Genomic DNA, 21,001 nt, shown 5'->3' with positions numbered 1-21,001 from the left:
ATCATCCTTTGATGTATAGAAAGGAAGCACTTTCTCTGCCCCCCCGGGGTTCTTGCACACCCATCAATTCTCCTGACAGATGGAGGGAAAGGGGAGTTGAGGCATTAGCATAGCCTGGAGAACCAGTTGGAATTGCCTTCATTTTAATATCCCACCTTTGATCTATTGAGAGGCTGACAGTGAGGGGAAGGATCTTATTAGATGGCATAAATCAGAGCTGATGAAATCACTTTCCTCCAACAAACTTTTTCCCTGGGTGGGGAGAGAAAGAGAAAAGTGCTGCTCTAGCTCCCACCTGCCCTTCTCCCCTCAATTGTAAGTGGGCATGGAAAGGTTAATTCGAGGCTCCATCCACCATCACCCCCACCCCACCCCTGCAGGAAAGTGGAGTTCTCACTCCAGCTTCTGGTGGCTCAGTTGGCCTCCTCTGCTCCCTATGCTGTCTGTCACCATGGGACTATCCCACCAGAAGTGGGACAACTCTCCGACTCCCGAGAGTTGTCACTTTTGGACTCTTCATGGCTTGTGTGCTCTGTGAGGGCCTGGTGATGGGTTCCAGATGGGGAGAGGCACTGCTGGGATGCAAGGGATGAGCCCCAAGTGTTGGATGCTGCCAAGGAATGGTTCTCAGAGATGAGGGTCTTCAAAGTTCCTCAACCAGTGCCCTGGGAAGGGTCTCTGGGGGTCCCCCTTGGCACTGTGTGTGGGGGTGGGTAGGAATCGATGAACACCTTCTTCTCCCAAGAGGACAAGGGTAGGAGAGAGGTGAACACTGAACTCGAAGAACACTGGACTCAAAACCAATGCCTTCTCTGGCTTTGCCATCTCTTTACTCTGTGACCTTGGACAAATCACTTGGTCCTTCAGAGTCCCCTTTCCTCCCTGGTTAAGTGGGGTCCCTGTCAGCTCTCACTTCCACTGCTGCGCTCTCCCCAGCAAGCAATCCTCTGAACAATGCTGAAAGTGCCCATAACTAGATCGATAAAAAACACAGACTGAATATCCATGGTGGGCAAGTTCCAGGGAAAGAGAGGACACAGCCCATGTCTTCAGGGGTCTTCCCATGTAATGGGGGAGAAAAGTGACCAAAGTGGGCACTTGGGTAAAGTTGTTCAAAGCTCCGAAGTTGGCCTTTTACTGTCTCCCACCTCTGTTGACCATCTTTCCCAGCTCCTCATCTCTCTGGCCCAAAGCTCCCTGTGTTCCAAGTCTGTGTCTCATTTCTAGAAGCTTCTCTCAAAAAGCTGTTATCCACTAAAAGTCTACCTAATAATACTTGCCAGATTAAAAAAAATAATAATAACGGGCAGCTTCTACACTCTAAAAAAAGAATATTATCCAAATGGTAGAATTTGGTCATTTTGAGATGCCTGGGGAGTCGGGGAGTGGGGGTTGGCTACTCTGTGCCTCTGCACAACACCACATGCTTGTAAGTTGGCCTGCTTGGGGACACGGGGACATAGCACAGAAGAATTTGTCCAAAGAAGGTACAGACTCTCAGAAGGACAGAGCCACAGGGACTCTTGAAGCAAACCTCCTCCTTAAGCAGGTGAAGACACTGATCCTGGAGAGAGGAAAGGGACTCGTCTGAAATCATAGCGCCCTCTGTATCAGCAGGAACAAGACCTTTGCCAGCCTTCACACCCCCGTTCCCACCCCACCAGAGTGGTCTTTCTCAACCCAGACTTCCCAATGCCTACAATTTAAAGTTCAGATCCATAAAGCCCCCAAGGACCCACACGTTCTCTTCCCTTCTACCTTTCCCATCTGCCCTGAGCCCTCACTCCCTGCGTCACCCAGGACCCTCTGCTCTCAGCACAGATGAGTTGTTCTCCTCTCCCATGTTGTTCTTTGGTCAGTACCTCTTCACACACCCTTCTTTGCCAGAAATGCTCATTACCCTCATCCACTTGGTGAAAATTCAGTTATTCCTCAAGACTCAACACAAATGTCCCATCTTTACCCTTTCTAGGAAGTTTGTCCTTCCTCCCTGGCTGAAGGTTCCACACCCTTCAATTCGTTTCCTCAACTCTTGGTGTACACCATTTTCAGACACAGACTCTCTTTTCCTCTCTCTCTGTCTAACACACACACGCACACACACACACACAATCACAATTGGTTATTTGTTAATCTTTATTGCTAGACTATGAGTTCCTTGAGGGCAGGAACCAAATTCATTCATCTCTGTATCCTTCCTGTCTTGTGTGGAGCCTGGCTAATTTCTTAGAACTGTACCATCCAGTATGGTAGCCACTTGTGGCATGTGTCAATTAAAACAAAATAAGATTTAAAATGTGGTTCCTCAGTCATGCTGGCCACACTTCAAGAGCTCAATAGCCACAGGGCGGATACTGAATATGTCTCTCACTGCAGAAAGCTCTATTGAACAGTGTTGTCTTAGAGAACACCAGAGGCATACAACACCCAAGATGGAGGGATGATGGATCTGGGGAGTCCTTAGCTTCCCAGACTATATGTAGGTCAATCCCTGGCACCTGCTTGAAGGGGAGCTTCCTGTAACTGGCTCTGGAGTCCAGTCATATGGGTTCTGGGCTTGGTGACTACTTCTAGTGCAGATACACTGCTTAGTCCCTTTGGCTACAGCCCCAGTTTTCAGCCCCCTAAAGGCCTTGGCTAGGACTGAACTATTTAACGGAGAAGGCTTCTTTTCATTACATGGGACAGGCCTTTCAGGACAAGCTCTGATGTTCAAGTCTTGATAAGGAGAAGTCATATCAATAAGCCTGAATTGAGTGGTAGCTTTGGAGTCAGACCAATGGCTTCATTCCTCTGAGCCTCCTTTTCTGCATGCAAGATGGGAAGCATAAAGTTCCTACTCCACAGGGCTAGGGTGAAGATTAAATATGATAATATATGTAAATGCTGAGCACACCTGGCAATTAGCTCCTCAATATAAAAGTTAAGGTTTTTATATTGTTTTATCAAACAGCAAAGTAAATAGAGTAAGAGGTTCTCTGGAAAGGGACTATGTGTTATTCAAGTTTGAACACTAGAACTGAGCACAAGGCTGGCATAATAGTAGGCACTCAATGAATGTTTATTGGATTTAATCCAATCCTATTGAATTGAAGACAAAAGGAATGATACCATCTGTAATGAGAGGCGTTTCAGGCAGTCTGATGGGTAGTGAGGGAGGGATAGGGGGGCAGTAGAGCTTTATGGAAGCCCTCATGAGACCATAAAGGGCCTTCACAGAACGCAGGCTGTGTTCTCCAGGAGAGGGACCGGGAGGGGTGTCAGTCCGCAGGAAGGCAGAGGCTCATGAGCACCCATGCCTGAGTTGGTGGAGTCTGTGGGTGCAGATTCTGCGTGTTCCCCAGTTGAGCAAGCCTTCCTGCCAAGCAGGGCCAGGACATGCCATGGGCAGGGGGCCCCACCACCCCATCGGGGCCCTGTAGCCCTCCATGCAGAGGCTGGCACCTGGCACTGCCGGCTGGTGATGGTGTGGGAGGCTGGGCCCTGCCGCCTATGGAAGGCCCGAGGGCATCTCCTCACTGCTCGGCAGGTGCCAGCCTGCTCCCTGCTGGAATCCTTGCCTTCCCTGGCAGGCTCTCGGTCAGGGCTGTTGGTCCCTCCAGGCAATCAACGGCTCCCACATGGAATATGTTCCCCGCAGAATAACCATTTCTATAGTGGCTGCTTTTTTTTTTTTTTTTTTTTTTTTAAACTTTCAGTATCCTCCCCCTTCCAACCTCCATTCTCTACTCCAACCAGCGACTGAGATGTCCCCCTCCCCACCCACATCTTTTCTCTATTCTCTCCCTTCCCATGTTCAACCGAAAGTCAGCTATGTAGCCAAGTAGAGGTCAGGGGTTCAGAGATGAAAACCAGCCCTGGGGTTGGCCAGGGGCAAACAATCAGTAATCCTGTGTCAAATGAACTGTCTTTGCCCTCAAGGTATCTCACCTCCCAGTCTCTTTCTTCCTCTCACTGGCACAGTTAGGAAATGAGAACAGGAGAAGGCCTAGCCCACGCTTTTGAGGATTTTTTAGTTTGGGAGCAGAGCCGACCTTATGGGCCTGCGACCTGTGTGGTTGCCAGGGCCCTGACAGCAGAAGGGACCTGCAACTGGTTTAGTGCTCTATTGCCATCTTGAAGTTTTTTGTTTGTTTTGGAAATAGGGTCTCGCTTTGTTGTCCAGGCTGGGGTGAAGTGGCGTGAACACAGCTCACTGCAGCCTCGACTTCTGGGATCAAACGATCCTCCTGCCTCAGCCTCCTGAGTAGCTGGGACTACAGGAGCATGCCACCATGCCTGGCTAACTTTTAAATTTTTTCTAAAGAGGGTGTCTTGTTATTTTGTCCAGGCTGGTCTCAAACACCTGAGCTCAAGCAATCCTCCCGCCTGGGCCTCCCAAAGTGCTGGGATTACAGACGTGAGCCACTGTGCCCGGCTGAGATTTTTAGTAATTTTAGAACACAGGCTTTTCATTCTCATTATGTAGCCAGTCCTATTCAGGAGGGTCTTAGTGATGGGCAGCTTCAAGGAGAGAGGGAGGCAGCCAGGCTGGCTTGGGAGTTTGAGCAGAGAAGTCCACTAAATTCAGCAACCTGAGTTTGTACGTCACTGTAAGAAAGCTGGCTAGAGGCTCCCCTTCTCTGAGTGTGCAGTATCTGAAACAGAACCTTGGCCCTCCTTTCCCACTCTGCAAAACCCTGATGGGCTGGCTGGTCCTAGGACTGGCTGGAGATACTTTCTTAGGATGAGACCATGTCATGGAAGAGACTCTGGAGGCACCATCTTCCTCTTCTTGAATGAGAAGTGGAATTCCTTCCTGGATGTGCCCCAGCCCTGTGGAGCCTACTTCATTCAGGCCCACCTTACCTCATGAATTCTGGGTTTCAGTCTCTCTCTGCTCCTAAAGCCCTCTGTCCTACGACTGCTGTGTCTTCTCATGTAATGTGTCTCAGAGCTAGGGAGGGGACCCAAGTCGTGGCTGACCTGAATGGAACAGAATAGGAGGACACTTGCCGTCTTCCTCCTGCTTTCCTCTTCGTCTGCCTTGGGGCACACTGACCTTTGAATTTAAAGTCAGCCTGCGCTCAGGGAGCAGGTACTGTGGCAAGGCCCTAAGCGTGGAGCTTGACATGCGTGCTTGTTTTTAAATGAATACTTGATGACGTCCATGGCCCACTCAGACCCCTGAATCTGTCCCTTTATCTTGTATTTGACTAAAATCTGGTAGGATATAAGATGGATTAGAGAAATAAATCCCAGAGAGGGTCTATTAGATTGATTTAGTCCTCTGTGGCCTGTAAGGGCCCCTGTTTTCCAAAGGAGATATGCTTCTTGCATATCCATATCTTGCACAGAGAGGTGTGAGTCTCTCTGTCATTCCTTCGCTTTGGGGGAACCAGACTGGTAGAGTGAAGCTCTGAGTTGTTTTTTTGTTTTGTTTTGTTTTGTTTTTTGAGACAGAGTTTTGCTCTTGTTGCCCAGGCTGGAGTGCAATGGCACAATCTCAGCTCACCACAACCTCCGCCTCCAGGGTTCAAGTGATTCTCCTATCTCAGCCTCCCAGGTAGCTGGGATTATAGGCGTGCACCACCATGACTGTCTAGTTTTGTTATTTTAGTAGAGATAGGGTTTCCCTAGGTTGGTCAGGATGGTCTCGAACTCCCGACCTCAGGTGATCTGCCCAAAGTGCTGGGATTACAGGCATGAGCCACCGCACCCAGCAAAGCTCTGAGTTTGAGTCCCAGCCCTACCTCTGCCTTTGGGCATTTCGCTTTATCTCTCTGGGCTTCAGGCTCCTCATATGAGACAAGTGAGGCCGGAAGGCTCCTTCAGGCTCTGATATAGTGTGATTCTTAGTGTACACTATTGTCCTGGGTCGCTGTCAGGGGGTCACTTCTTGCTGTCTAACCTCAAGCTCTTCTGCTACACTTGCTCCCTGTTAGGTCCTCATCTCATTTCAGTCGATTCGGACCAGGACCCTATGTCCCCAGCGAAGGGTCCCCTTCCCTCCTTCCCTCCTTCCCTCCCTGCTTCAGCCTCAGCCCTTAGCTGGGGGAGTATGAGAAGCAGTTTGGCCCTTGACAGGTTAAGCTGTTTCCCCAGAGCCTAAGCAAGCCCAAACTGGCCTGTGAGGTCCCTGCTAATCTGCCCCATTACTGCAGGTAAGAATTATAATCAGAAATCACTTGAAGGGCCCAGGTCCACGTGGGAGAACGAGAGGCGCTGTTGGGGGTTGTTGATTCTGTTCCAGAGCTTAATTGGTATAATTGCTCTCTTCTGCCTGCCAAGCCAGAGTCCATCAGGATTGGCTCTCCCACCTTCTACGGGGAGCTGCTTAAAAAGGTCTTTTAGTCTCAAGTGGAGGATTCTACTGGCCGCTCAGAGACTCCTTCAGCAATCCAATACCCCTCTCCTGGCTGCCAGATGTCAGGGGACCCTAGGACCCACCTGCCCTAGAGGACTAGAGATCCCAGGGGAGCCTGAACCCTGACTCGAAAGGGTGGGGGATTTCTCAAGAGAGCACCTTATCCTACCGGGAGCTGGTTGGAGAGATAGTAGGAGGGATTGCTCTATAGCCAGGTGTCGACCCTTAGGTGTCCCAAGAGTCAGAGGTTGCTGGGGGGAGGGAGGGGTTGTCCAACAAGAAAAGAAAGGGGAGGCTGGGTGCAGTGGCTCACACCTGTAATCCCAGCACTTTGGGAGGCTGAGGCGGGTGGACAACCTGAGATAGGAGTTCAAGACCAGCCCGGCCAACATGGTGAAACCCTGTCTCTACAAAAATACAAAAAAGTAGCTGGGCATGGTGGCGTGCGCCTGCAATCCCAGCTACTCGAGAGGCTGAGGCAGGAGAATCGCTTGATCCTGGGAGGCAGAGGTTGCAGCGAGCTGAGATTGCACCATGGCACTCCAGCCTGGGCAATAAGAGTGAAACTCTGTCTCAAAAAAAAAAAAAAAAAAAAAAAAAAAGAGAGAGCGAGGGAGGGGAGAGAGGAGAAAGTTTAATAGAGGCCAATACTGCGCCTGTCTCCTGCTGCCTCCTCCACTCCCCTCTGTGCTTCGTGGAGTCTCCCTCTAAGAGGGTGTTTGTCCTCACAGTCTCTTGGGTGGGCAGGTCATCAAACAATACAGCTGAGGAAAGCAACACAAAAGGTTGAAGGAGGGGATTTGTGGCTACATCTGTGTGATGGCGAAGCCCACACCTTCCACATCACAGTGGGTCAGAGCTGCCAGATAAAATACAAATGTTGCATGGGACTTACTCAAACTTATACTTGCTTATCTGAAATTCAGATTTAACTGGGCATTGTCCCAAATATTACACGGGACATATTTATGCTAAGAATTGTTATTTATCTGAAATTCAAATTTAAATGGGCAGCGTGTTATTTTATTTGCTATATCTGGCAGTGCTACCCTGGGTCCATGCCCCACCCCCAAGCCCACCTGGCCTGAGTGTAAATGCCCTGACTCTCTGCTCACCCCAAACACAAACATAGGCCTGGCCAATTTCTTCCATGTGCTCATTCCACCTTCTTCATTTGCCAGTTTGCTTCCCTTTCTCCTTTGGTGTGTCCCAGTTCCCAAGTACCAGGAGCAGGGCTGCAAACACCTCCCCTCTCCAGCCCTCGGCTACTCCACCGTGCCCCTTCAGGATACCATGAGCCAGGACAGAAGATGGATTCTCCCTGACAGAGCAGAAAGCGGCCTGAAGGCTCAGCCCACCCAGCCCTTCCCTAAGAGACGGAGAAAGTGAGGCCCTGTTTTTGTTTTTTTTTTTTTGAGACGGAGTCTCGCTCTGTCGCCCAGGCTGGAGTGCAGTGGTGAGGCCCTGTTTTAAGCCACTGCCATGCTTGGCCCAGCCTGGCAAAAGGGCCCTTCCCAAGCTCTCCTGCCTATGGGTTACACAAAATGCAGGAGATGGACTAACCAGGACTGTAGGTTACATGTATGAGTGTGCACATGCATGTGGCTGGCAAATGTGTGTACTCACACATAGGCACATGCATAGCAAAGGCCACTTCCAAGTGCCCCCTAAGATCACAGAAGAAGTTTTCCCCTTGCCCTGACCTGACCCACTTCCTGCCTGCCTCCTAGCACCTCCTTACAGTACGTGGCCATCTTCTTGGCTCAGCCACAGTCTCTGCCCTGATATCCCGGCTGTCCTAGGTGAACAGGTTCTTACCTCCCCTCATGCACCTCAGTGCCAACACTACATAATGGTGAGGCACATGAATTTTGACGGTAGACAACTTGGGTTCAGATTTAAGCCCTGCAGCTTACTAGCTGTGGGGCCTTGGGGGGCTTAATCTCTCTGTAAAATGGGGCTAATCAGAGCTACCTCAATTTCATTTTTGAGAAGATATAGGACACAGTACCTGGTATTGTATACCTGGTATATGACAAGGACTCAATACATGGAGACAGTGATTAATATTGGTGTCATGGTTGTCACTGTAGGGATGTTCTCTGCCCTGAGCTTCAGAGAAGGAGGTACTGCCCCCCCCTTAGGGAGTGAGGCTTCCTGGGTCTGTTAATTTACCCATTAGGGAGGCAGTAGCAGAGAGCAAGGCCCGGATCTTCGAGAAGTGTCAGGCCCTAGCCCCTCCCTGGCCCCACATCCAATGGGTTGCTGGGCCTTATCAATTTGACCTCTTTTTTATTTTTTTGAGATGGAGTTTTGCTCTTGTCACCCGGGCTGGAGTGCAATGGTGTGATCTCGGCTCACTGCAACCTCCGCCTCCCAGGTTCAAGCAATTCTCCTGCCTCAGCCTCTTGAGTAGCTGAGATTACAGGCATGTGCAACCATGCCCAGCTAATTTTGTATTTTTAGTAGAGACGGGGTTTCCCTACATTGGTCAGGCTGGTCTTGAACTCCCGACCTCAGGTGATCCGCTCACCTCAGCCTCCCAAAGTGCTGAGATTACAAGCGTGAGCCACCGAGCCCGGCCATCAGTTTGACCTCTTAAGGATATCTGAAATCTGTGTTCCCTTCCCTCATCCACACTGGACCTGCATTCTCTTCCCTTGAGGCCCTCATTCATGACACCCCTTTCCATCTCTCCTTGTTGAAATCCTATCCTCCCTTAAGAAGGCCATCTCAAATGTGGTCCTAAGCAGGACTCAAGGCTTAGGGATCTGTCTGTGGTCTCTGGAAAATCTGGGACTATGATGCTGCTCCCATGGAAAGGGCCATCCTAGGGTCAGGAGGAGAGTCTGAGCATCTGCTGGTTGGGCATCTGCAGATGAGAGCCCTCACCACAATGGAATGGGGTGTCAAAGCAGGACAACCTGGATCCCCGACCATCCCTGGTAAGGGGGGCTGTCCAGGTCTCCTCTAGCTTACTGGTGTGCTTGGTCAGGCCATCAATTTGAGGCTTGGAAGCAGAGAATTTAGAGGGCATTTATTCACTCATTTATTTATTGCCCATTTATTTAAAAACATTGAGTGCCATCTGCAAACTAGGCATTGTGCTGGGTGCTGGGCGTTCACACCTGAACGTAGTGCCTGCTATGGTCATTTATGCAGGAGGTTGAGGTACAGCCCTCATCTTCTGGAGTAATTGATGATCAAATCCAAGAACAAGGGCTCCCAGGACCAGCTGAGCACTAATCACAGCAGGAAATGGCTTTCTACATCCTCATTCAGTCTTCCTGTCTTCTCCAGCAATCCAAGGTCATTAGATGGGAGCATAAGATCTAGAAAACCTAGCTCAGTGCTTTAAAAACATTAATGTGCTGATGAATCAATGAATCACCTGGGAGTCAGGTTAAAATCCAGGTTCTGATTGAGTAAGTCTGGGGTGCGGCCTAAAATTCTGCATTTCTAACAAGCTTCCAGGTGATGCTGGGGCTGATGGTCCATGGGAGTCCACATTTGCACGAAGCTCCCCAAGGTGGTTCAGCCACAGACCATCAAGGCTGTGATGGCCACCACTGGAGAACCATGTCCAAGGTGACAGGCCTTGCCAGCAGAGGGCACTCACTGAAGGGCTTTTGGTCCCATCATGTCAGGTTTGATGTGGGTGGGAAGTCTTTCCTAACTACAGCTTTCGAAGAATGTCCTGGTGAATGCGCTTTCACACCCAAGACTGCAGTGTTGGCCCATCCACCCATGGTCCCCTTGCTGGTGAGCTAGGGAGTATTTCCCAATGGTGCTTGAGGTCTTCACAGACAGAGCACTGGTGAGATGCTTAGGGAAAAGACAGAAGCACTACTGGACCTTCTACAAGGGGGCTTGTGCTGTTGGGATGAAAGATCACCCCATCCCACCCTACTGATCACATCACTTCTCCTTTGGGTTCAGGATTATGGGGCTGTAGGGCCTTTGTGGATAAGGCTGGGGTTTCCATGGCTTCAATGCCATATGGCTATGTGGGAGGACCATGGCTCAGGGCCAAGCCTCGCTTCAACATAGGAAAGTCCAGCAATAGATCCATGGTACAGGTCAGTTTGTCCAGTCCCTGTGAGACCATCAGCTTAGGGCAGTAGGGGTTCAGCCCAAGTCCCAACCTGGGGCTCAGAGACAGTAGCATATTGATAAAGGCTATCATGGCCTGGGCACATCTGTAAAAAGCTAAGGTTGAAAATCTTGTTTTGCTGGGCTGCTAAGATCTTCTAGGGCTCCCATCAGTAATCCTCGTATCACCCTAGAATCTCTGGTTATGCAAAAACAGGATTGTCCACCATCTGTTCACCTGTTCTGAGAGGCAGCTAATCAAGAACTTCAACTGTGGCATGCAGGACACTCCCAGAGGTCATCGACTGAGCAAGAAGCCCCAGGACTTTAGCAGGAGCTCCTTGCCCCTGGGCCCTTGAAGGGACAAGGAACAGGTGGTGCTAGGGATGGGTGACAGGGAAGGGCTTACACTTTTGGGGAGGCATTTTTCTTTGGGTTGGTTCAGAGGGAGGATATTTCCCTCTGCCAATGCTGATAACATCTCCATTATATGATCTTGGACTATCACAGAAGAGTTAGGAAGGTCGAGGTCACACTCAGAGAGCTAGGGTACTATGGCATAGGTTTGGAAACCCGGGAGTATGGATGTGAAGGAAAATACTGGCTATTCACAAACAGGCTATGGGTTCAGCCTTGGGTCTGAGAGGAAGAAGAAGGATTATTCGTGGAAACATATGGCATAGAGGATCAAGAACTATTGGCCAGTGGGAGGTGGAGGTTGCAGCGAGCCAAGATCCTGCCACTGCACTCCAACCTGGGCAACAGAGTGAGACTCTATCTCCTCCCCCACAAAAAACCAAAAACTATGGGTTGGAATGGAGCCAAATATGGGAACTCGAAGAGGTGGGATACAGGATACATGTCACAACTTTAGTCCCAGGGAACCTCAAAGGCCCTTTTGAGGGCCTGGCTGGCCCAGTCTAGCCCCAAAGCTTGGTCTGCATCTTGCCCTGGATTGACCCCTCTCCATCCTCTCTTCCACCAGGCGCCTAGATGCCAACCTCATCTCCCTGGTCCCGGAGAGGAGCTTTGAGGGGCTGTCCTCCCTCCGCCACCTCTGGCTGGACGACAATGCACTCACGGAGATCCCTGTCAGGGCCCTCAACAACCTCCCTGCCCTGCAGGCCATGACCCTGGCCCTCAACCGCATCAGCCACATCCCTGACTACGCCTTCCAGAATCTCACCAGCCTTGTGGTGCTGTGAGTGCTGCTCTGTTCCCCATCCCCAGTGGGGTTCTGCTGGGGGCTGGGGGCTGCATGTTTACCTGAGTTGGATTGGAGTCTGGCTAGCTTTGCTCTTCTTTGCATGTTGCTAAACCTTCTGGTCTCCCTTTGGAAAAGCATGAGGATGACCATTCCCTGTTGATCCCATAGGGTTATAATGAGGTCGAATGACATGAGAGCTTGAGAAGTGCTCTGAGAGTCACTAAAGGGCCAGGGTACTATAAACAGAAAATAGGAATTAAGCTATTATTTTCTTGCCATGCACCTATAATAACTATACCATGATAACTGAAATATAAGTCAAGAATTTCTTAAGTAATTTCTACCACATTTGACAATTAGATGATGCAGTCATATGCTTTGGCACAGGGATGGGATAAATTCATCTCATTTCCCAGGCCTTAAGAAGCAGAGAAAAGCCATCACTTATAATTAGACAGCAAAACCCCATCACCGTAATTACCTGGGAGATATCATCCCTGGCAGGAACTGGGGACTGGGGTTAACTCTGCCTTCCCAGTGGGAACTTTAGAGAGCAAATTAGCTCCCAGCTAATTGCTATGAATGATTGGTAAGTTCATAGGGTAATTACTAAAAGGGCTTGGAGGTCATGTATAATTGCTTTGGGTTACACACTAATTGCTGCAGGAACATGGCTTAGGAACATGCGTGTTAGTGACTCTACTGAATGGTAACATTCCTCCCGCCCCCCACTTTTGAAGATCTGGCGTGATTTTCTAAGCGAGGGAATGGATGATACCTAGTTCCATTTGAGAGATGAAAGGCAGGCACCAATTTGTTTGTCTGATTCTCTGTCCTGGGAAGCTGGAGAACCAAGATGAATATCCTTGTGGACTATATTCTTCTGTCAGGATGCCACACCCTCCCTTCTTCTGGGAGTCACGGAGTAGGGGGTATTTATAGAGGGTAAACAGAACAAGGTGATTGGTCCTAACTTTGGTGATATCCCCGTGACATTGTGAGGGGGTGGGGTCAGACCTCTGTGAGTGGTAAGATTACTAGAGAAATAAGAACTTCATGGTTGGCCCCAGATGGATGAGCAGGAGCAGGCATTTATTGAGCGCCCATGTGGTATACTGAAAACTCAAAAAACTATGAGCTATAGACACTGCCCTTGAGGGGCTTTCGGTCCAGTTGAAAGAGCAGAATAAATACGGGGAAAAATAATGAATGATGTAGTGTCACTTATGCTAACACAGTCAGATGATAAGTTCAGACTCATAGCAGCATTGGTATGGTGGGAAGGCTGAGGTGGAGGGGAGGGAGGCTTCCTGAGGGAGGTGGGGTGGGACCTGGGCCTGGAAAGATGGTGAAATGAAGAGAATGAGGACATTCCAAGTAGATAGCAATAAAGACACGGAGGGGAGAGTAAGTGTGTTTGACTGCCAGTAACCACGCCAGTCTGGCTGGAGCAGAGGGTCCCCATGCAGAGCTCAGGAGAAGAGGCTGGAAAGGTGCATGTTGGGACTTGCAATGTCAGAACAGAGAGCTTGGCTTCTATCTGCCCGTGTGGGTGGGGGAAGCTTGAAGGTTTTCAGGCAAGGGTTAAAATGGAGTATTTTAGGAAGATTAATTTGAAGGCTGGATTGGAACTGAGGCAGACTGGAGACAGGAAGGTCAGTTCAGAGGTTCTTGGTATCAGTCAAAGTCCAGTTAGTTTAAGGAGGTGGTAGAAGGGATGGAAGGGACGGCATGACTGTGAGGGCTGTTTTGAAGGAAGAATTGACCTGATTGAGAGATTTTCAGAGGGTAGAAGACCAAGAAGAAGGCAGGTCATGGGTGACTCCAAGGTTTGGGTGGGAGCCAAGGAATTGGCCTGTAAGTCAGGCCTGTTATAGATCTAGGAGGTATTGAGGGGGAGGCCCACTGAGGACAAAGAGGGACAAGGGACTAAGGAAAGAAAACCTACTGGTGTGGGAGCAAAGCTGATAGAGAAAAACTGGTCCCTTTGCATGGGGAGAGGCTAGAAACATTACCCCTTCGTCCTTCACCTGCCTCCAACTCATGGGATGGAGGAGAGAGGCTTTTAGCAGAGGGTGACTTGTGAGGTGGACAGGAAGCTGGGGAATGCTGTCCAGGGACTACAGGATGAGCTGTAGGAAGGCTCAGGAGGAAGAAAAGGTAGACTGGATATGATGGGAAGCAAGAAAGGTATTTGGTTAAAATCAAGGATTGCATAGGGGCCTGGCTGGAGGTGTGAGCAGGCAAGCAGGATAGAAGAGAAGGGGCTTCTTTTCAACCCAACCCTGAACTTTCATCATCCGGGTTGCTCTGCCACATGTGGAACCCCCCTCACCACTGCTCTGGCACCAACAGGACCCCTAGGTAGCACTTAGTTGGACAGCAGTGGTATCATGTGTGTAATCTTGTCTCTTTATCTGGGCTATAAGCCTCAACACTTCCCCCGGACTGGGCCATTTGGGGTGCCCAAGACACCAGGGTTGAATGAGTGGTTTAGGGGAGGAAGTTGGAGGGAGGAGCTGGATGTTTAGCTGAGATGGTTTGGACCTGAGATACTGGGGGAGGCAGAAGAGGGTGGAAAATGGAGATGGAAGTTCAACAGGAGGCAAGAAGAATGATAGAGTTTGATGACAATTGGTTTGTAGGTGTGAAAGAAATGGGAAAAATTAAGGGGAGATCACTCCCAGAAGGTGGTGTTTTCCCTTTTGGATGAGAAGCTCCCTGGGGACAGGAGTCTGTTTCCTGAAACGGAACCTCATGGAGCAGGTGGGTAAGGATAGGGAAGACAGACAGAAGCTTTAAATCCCCAGGCTCACAGGAGTCTGGTCCTTACCCATCTATGCTGGATGAGGCCTGCCCATTGCCTTTATATTTAAACAACATCTTGGAGGCCAGCCTGATTTTCTTCCCCTTGTCAGTGATTTCCTTCTTCCGCCTGAAGATGTTTTTAAATTCTTGAATTTAATAGTTTAACTAGGATATGTTACAGTATAGAATAGTCAGTATTTAATTATCCTGTAACAATATATGCTTTTGAGCTGCAGATTCCATTCTTTCGTCATCTTAGAGATTTTTTGGTATTATGTCTTTGAATACATCTTCAGTCTCATTTTTGCATTCTTTGCTCCAGAAACATCAATTATGCTTGTGTTAAATCACCTTTATGTCTTCAGCATTTAGTTTTTGTTTTAACATTTTTGTCTCATTCAACCATAGTCATCATGATTATCTCAAGTTTTCTCTCTGACACCAATTCAATTTTTAGCAGTGTCTGCACTGTCCCTTGCTTTACATTTATTGACTAGTTTTTTTTTAGTGATGTAGTTTGGTCCTTAATTTATTTCCTTAATCTACTGTGTCATTTTTCCTTTCACTTAAGAACATTTGTCTTTGAAATAATGTTTTATTGGATTGTTTTGTAGCAGAAGGCTACTGTGATAAATTTCTTTGTGTTCCTGGTCCATTAGGTATCTTTTCTTCTAGGCTTGAAACTTTGCCTGCCTTTTGCATCCTCTTTCTTCTTGCTCACAGTTTCCCTGTTGTATGTTTTCATAATTTCCATGCAATGTTATTTTTTTCCGGCTTATGCTTGGATAGCTCTGTCCAGTTGTTCAAGCTGCATCACCTTCGGTCCCCCTTTGCCTGGAATGCCCTTCCCTCTGCTTGTTCAGTTCACCTGTCCTTCAAGGCCCTGCTCTGGATCACCACCTCTATAAAGCCTGCCTTCATTCCTCTGGCCTCACCAATCTGCCTGTTCTCTGAGTGTATCTGTAGCTCTCTCCAATTGTAACAGAAAGCTTCGCCTTTAATTATATGTTGTCTGCAGTGGTTTGCTGTTGGCTCCCATAAGTACGTCTGGCCACTGAGTCAGGCAGACTGGGTCCTGGGGAGCCCGGCCATAGAAGCCTCAGACTTGAGCCCCTCTGACATCAGAACTGTCTCCTAGAGCTTAGGGGAAACTTGCTTTAGCCTTGGCCTAAGGCTTTCCTCTCCCTTTTTCCTTTAATAGGAAATCAAAATGGGGTAGCCTATGGTCAATCTAGCCGTGGAGATTGTGGCTTCAGAAGTCAGTCTTGGCCAGTCAGTTTGTTCCTAGAAACAAAGGGATGGATCATTAGGGTCATTCTGTCCATGCTTCTGCCTCCACTTTCCCACTCATGCCACTGTGTGCTCTTCCATTCCCTGGCCCCAGTGCTGTCAGCACCCATTCTGATGCGTCTTTCCTTCCCGTGCAGGCATTTGCATAACAACCGCATCCAGCATCTGGGGACCCACAGCTTCGAGGGGCTGCACAATCTGGAGACACTGTGAGTTTTGAGGTCTTGGTCAAACTCTGTCCTGCCTGGTGATGAAAGCCTGGAGTCCTGGAGTGGAGGGAGCACACAGAGGGAAGAGCCAGCAGGCCTAGGTGCTGGGGTCTGGCCCCGGGCTTATTCACCCACATGCCCCTCCCTGGCACTTTCTCTGGAATATCACTGAGAATGAATTTCTTCCTCCTTCAGGTGGTCAGAATGTGCCCTCTGGGAGTTCAGAACGGCCCAGGGAGTAGGAACCTGGGATCTCCCTGTGGGCAGAGACCACCAAAATAATGAAAATTCTGGACAGAAATGGGAATTGTAAGAAGCTCGAGGAATTAGAATATGAAGCCTGGGGAATAGAAGGCACGGGGGTAGGGCTGGGGCTAACTTGATGGCAGTTTTGACATCTGTGTAAGGGTGGCTGCTGACGGAAGGGAGAGTAATACCACAGAGTAATGCTGGGATTGTTTGCCAATTGATCTAACTAGCTAAATGATTAACGGGGAGATGGCCCATTCAGCGCTCCAGCCTGACTATAAAAAGCACCCAAGCTGTTGACTCTCAAAAAGCCATATTATTCACACATCATCATCCTGGAATTCAGTTAAGGTCAGAATGCACCCAAACCCTCCCATCATTTCCTCTGGAGTCCTGCCAGCCCCTGCACAGTGGGCTGAGTGGGCCCCACTTGAGCAAACAACTGGCTGGGCTCTCTAAGTGTGGCCATCTCTGCCAGCTGGGGTCCCTCAGCTCCCATGAGGGAGCTGGCTACCACAGCCACCTGGTACAGGCCTGGAAGAGGGGCGATGGGGAAAGAAGGACCCCCAGGTCACCAAGTGCGAGCCACTAAGGTTGGGGTAGAGCTCATGGTGTCGGGGGGATGGCCACAGTTTCTCTTGCCCCCGACTTGCTCCACCTCGCTCTCCATAACCAATCCCCCTTATTCTCCACCCCACTGACATACCCCAGGACATCACTCCTGAGGTGAGGGGTTTTCAAGAATCCAAAGCAGCAGAGGAGAAAATGCTGAGAGTCAGGCTGTGACCTGGGAAGCAATATATTGGGGAAAACCATTTAGCAAAACCTATCCCAGGAGGCCTGGGCTGACGGCATTTGTGGTGGTGCAGGGAAAAGTAATAGGGATGCTGAGACCCAAGCTCCACTCTTTTTTCCTGTGGGCACAAGACCCAGGTGTGTGGCTGCTTTCTTGGGCTCAGCCTGAAGCAGGAGAAACGGCAGAGCCAGCCCAGCTTTGCCGGCATGCTCACCCTCCTGAAGACTGAGGACTGAGGTGTGGGGGACATGCCCCAGCCTGGAGGCAGGATGATTGGAACCTCTCCCTGCCACTGTGAGTGACTTGGGCTACATGTTCCTCCCTCTCTAGCTGTCATAGACAGCTGGGCAGTTAACTCTGGACAGTCTAGCCCACTCAATCAACATCTGAGAAAATTGATGTCCAGGGAGGTGTCATGGCCTGCCCAGAGTTACTCCCTCAGTTAGAGACAGAGCAGATCTAGGGTGTGTTAATGAGAAAACATACATGAAAGTCCCTAGGGTAGAGCCTGCTGTCCTATTTTGTCTGGGTCAAATGTGAGCTGTGTGAGCCTGCTATGTGCCAGCTGTTTGGGGGAATCCTGGATGTAAGAGATGGCCATTAGCCTCCTAAAGCCTGTGCCCCCACACCACCCTCCCTCAGGAGATATAAGAGCTTTTAGGGCAGTGTTTGGAGTTGCCATGGATGAGAAGGGCAGGAGGGAGTCCAATGCCATGGGCCCTGGAGTGTGGGCGCTGTTAGCTCTGCTGGGAAATCAGTTGGGGAGGGGATACATATACTGGCTGTGTGTTGGCACCTCTAGAAAGCCAACTAGCAGCTGTTTCTTCACTTTTGGGGCACACTGCCTAATTCTTTCTCAATTAGCCACTGGATTGCTGCGCAGGGCATTTGGCTCAGCTGCTGCTGGCTGAATTACAGAGCAATCCTGCCGCTAAGCGCCCACTGTACCTTTCATCTACGGGAGCACTTGATTCCATCACACAAAGCCCAGGGCCTGCACCCACTTTACCAATGGGAAAGCTAAGGCTAGGAACCTGGTGGCAAAGCCCTTGGCATCAGACAGCCTGGGGTACAATGCCAGTTCTACCAGCTGTGTGACCTTGGTCAAATCATTTGCCTCTGTGGGTCTCCGTTTTCTAATCTGAAACATAATGCCAGTAATATACTAATCTTACAGGGTTGGCCTGTGGATTAAGTGAGATGATGTGTGTAAAATTCTTACAGACCCTGACAAACTGTATAGGAACCTGCCCTACACTCCTTTCTCCTTTCCCATCCCCTCCTCTGAGGGCCTCCATCTCAACAATACCCCTTTCTTCCTGCCCTTGAGGGGGTGAGTTCTTCTTCCAACTTTTGATCTCCAATTAAAAAGGGGAAAAGTGTGTTCTTTATCCTCTGTTCCCCAGAGCTTTTGCTGGGGAGCCTGCAGGGGCAGCCAGATGTGGCAGGGGGAGGAGTAGATGGGAGAATAAAAGGAGAAAGATATGATAGTCAAACCTTTTAATTGTTGCATAATTGGCACGCTTTGCAGCCTCAGTTATTACTCTGGAGCTTTTCATGTAAGCTTCTCACTGGAAGGGTATTTCTCCCTCAGGCCCCGTAAATCTCTGCCACTTAGACTTCTCTCATCTCCGGCAGCAGAGGGAAGATCAAACCCCTGTGGCCCAAGCTGCGGTTTGGCTGGAGCTGTGGTTTGGCTCCTCTGCAGACTCCTCTAAGTGGGGAAAGCAGCCCCCAGCCATACCACCTGGGGAGGAGGGGCCAGGAGCGGGCATGCACACGCGTGGCCACACAGGCATCTGGAACTGCACAGCCAATCATGTGCACATGCAACACACGTGCCACAGGTTGCAAGCCCTACATGATCCTCACTCCACATAGGCAGCCCCACCCCACAACCCAGGACAGCACAGAAATGCCCATCACAAATGCACCTGCAGCAACACGGCCTCTGTTATGGCCTCAGCTCTGGAGACCAAGCTGTTTGGCTTCCAACCCTGGCTTTGCCTCTGCAAGCTGGGTCAGCCAGAGGAAGTAACTCCACCTCCGTGAGCCTCACTTCCTTCATCTACACATGGGCTGCCTCAGAGATGGGGGAAAGTGGGAGAGACATACACCATGCTCTCTTTTACTCAAAAAGGGCCAGCAAATTCAAGTGATTTGGGCAGGGTTCAGGGGATGGGCACTGTTAAGACCTGTCTCTTGCTTAGCAGAACAAATCAGGCCGACTTCACCCGCCCCACCCCCTTCCTGCAGAAACCTTGCTGTCCTCTGCAGAAGTCTGACCTCGTAGGAAGGAAGCTCCTAGGACATTTCTCCTGATGTAGTCATCATCATTCCAGACTTTGCCAAGAAACCTCAGCCAGAAGCAGACAGGTCATGCTCCATCCTGCATCCACAACTCCTTTCTACTTCCACAATGAGGATGACGCCAACTTGCTGGGAAATTGAGAATCACAGGTGGTCTAGCCCCCAGACTGTGAAGTAGTATTTCCACTTACCAGATCAAACCAAATGTAGGTATTTGGGGGTGAGTTGCCCATGTCTCTATAGTTTGTAAGTGATAGTAAACCACTAGAAACCATACCTCTTGCTTCGTAACACGTTGCTTCATTTAGCACGAGGTTCCGTCAAGGTCAGCTCAATCGTAGGACTTCCCAGGTATCTAGACTGAGAGATAAGAGAGCATGCTGAAGAACATTTTTAGGAAGGTTTACCCGGGAGGTCTCAGGACCTGAAACCCTAGGTCAGTGTTTGGAAATGTGTGCCTGGAGGCCATGAGGAGCTAGTCTAGCCTGACAGCTAATCTTTAAAAATCTTTGCAAGAAAAGAAAAGGTCTAGCAAACCCAATTGCATCCTAAAGGGCCCACCCTCATGCTCTAGATCTGGGAACTTGATGGCTGAATCTCAGCTAGAACCCAGGAGGGGACAGGGTCCAGGATGGACCCGGGGACAACAGTGTCTCACCTCTCTTGGGCCTGGATGATGCTCCCTGGGCCTTGTTATAACCTCATTGAACAAATCAGGCCCAACTGGAGCCCTGTGCTGGCTGGACACTTCCCTTTGGAGGAGAGCCTGGGGCCATAGTGAGAACAGAAATCTGGCCCCAGCTGTCTCTCTAAATCAGGACCAGCATTCAACAGGGCCCTGGGATGGGAAGAGAGCAAAGAAGAAATGTATTGAATTCTGCCTTATAATACAAAATTGTACCTTCCACATCAAATCTCCTCTGGTGACGGATGCTCTGGTGATCTGTTTCCACAGAACATTTTTACTTCAACAGTGACTGTAGCTAGAAAATGTTCCTCTCTCTGTGTGTCTTTGAAACTGCTAATGCCAACAGGAAACTGGCTCTGACTTGGTTCTGAGAGTATCTGGCCTACGCCTCACTCCTGTCCCTGATGTCAGCCTTTGGCCAGGGACGGGAAACCAGGTGGACTTCCACCGAGGTCCTCCCAGGGCTCGGGGATCTTCCCGGGGTAGTATGAGGATTCATCTTGACTCAGCAGACCTAGATTCAAATCCTGGCTCTGCCACCAGCATGTAATAGGTGTAAGTCACCTGACTTCTCAAGAGCCTCGGTTTCCACAAATAGAAAATGGGGATAATAGTTTTCAGTTGAGAAGATTGTTGGCAAGGATCACATTAAATGAGATGACTTCACATGGTGCCTGGAACATTATAGGTGCTTGATTTATGTTGGCTTCCTTTCCTGTCTTCCCATTTAATGTTGGACAGAATGTGTCCTAAGGTGGCTGGGAGGATGTTACCCAGAAGTGTCATTTCACAGTGGTCCATGCTGTGTCTCATCTCTGTAGGATGGATGGGAATTTCCAGGCAGTCAAGGCATAGCTACTGTGTTAATTTCCTGTGGCTGCCATAACAAATTACCACAAATTTTGTGGCTTAAAAAAAACAGCAACGGCCGGGCGTGGCGGCTCATGCCTGTAATCCCAGCACTTTGGGAGGCCAAGGCGGGCGGATCACGAGGTCAGGAGATCGA

General features: G+C 49.6%; 1 protein-coding gene across 3 annotated transcripts in view; it reads left to right on the top strand.

Moving 5' to 3' along the window:
* LGR6 (leucine rich repeat containing G protein-coupled receptor 6) overlaps positions 1–21,001 on the top strand; it is a 122,894-nt gene that overhangs the window by 67,905 nt on the left and 33,988 nt on the right. Inside the window, exons 5-6 of one of the 3 annotated variants that reach the window (XM_050763016.1) lie at positions 11,424–11,639; positions 15,881–15,952. The exons of 1 other annotated variant lie outside the window; for it this stretch is intronic. In XM_050763016.1, coding sequence (XP_050618973.1) covers positions 11,424–11,639; positions 15,881–15,952 — 288 coding nt within the window. The remainder of the gene's footprint in view (positions 1–11,423; positions 11,640–15,880; positions 15,953–21,001) is intronic. One more of the 3 variants, XM_050763017.1, reaches the window with a different exon arrangement.

Source organism: Macaca thibetana, chromosome 1 (genome assembly GCF_024542745.1).
Source record: "Macaca thibetana thibetana isolate TM-01 chromosome 1, ASM2454274v1, whole genome shotgun sequence".
NCBI lineage: Eukaryota > Metazoa > Chordata > Mammalia > Primates > Cercopithecidae > Macaca > Macaca thibetana.
Note: the sequence above shows the minus strand (reverse complement) of the source record. Positions and strands in the feature narration are given on the sequence as shown.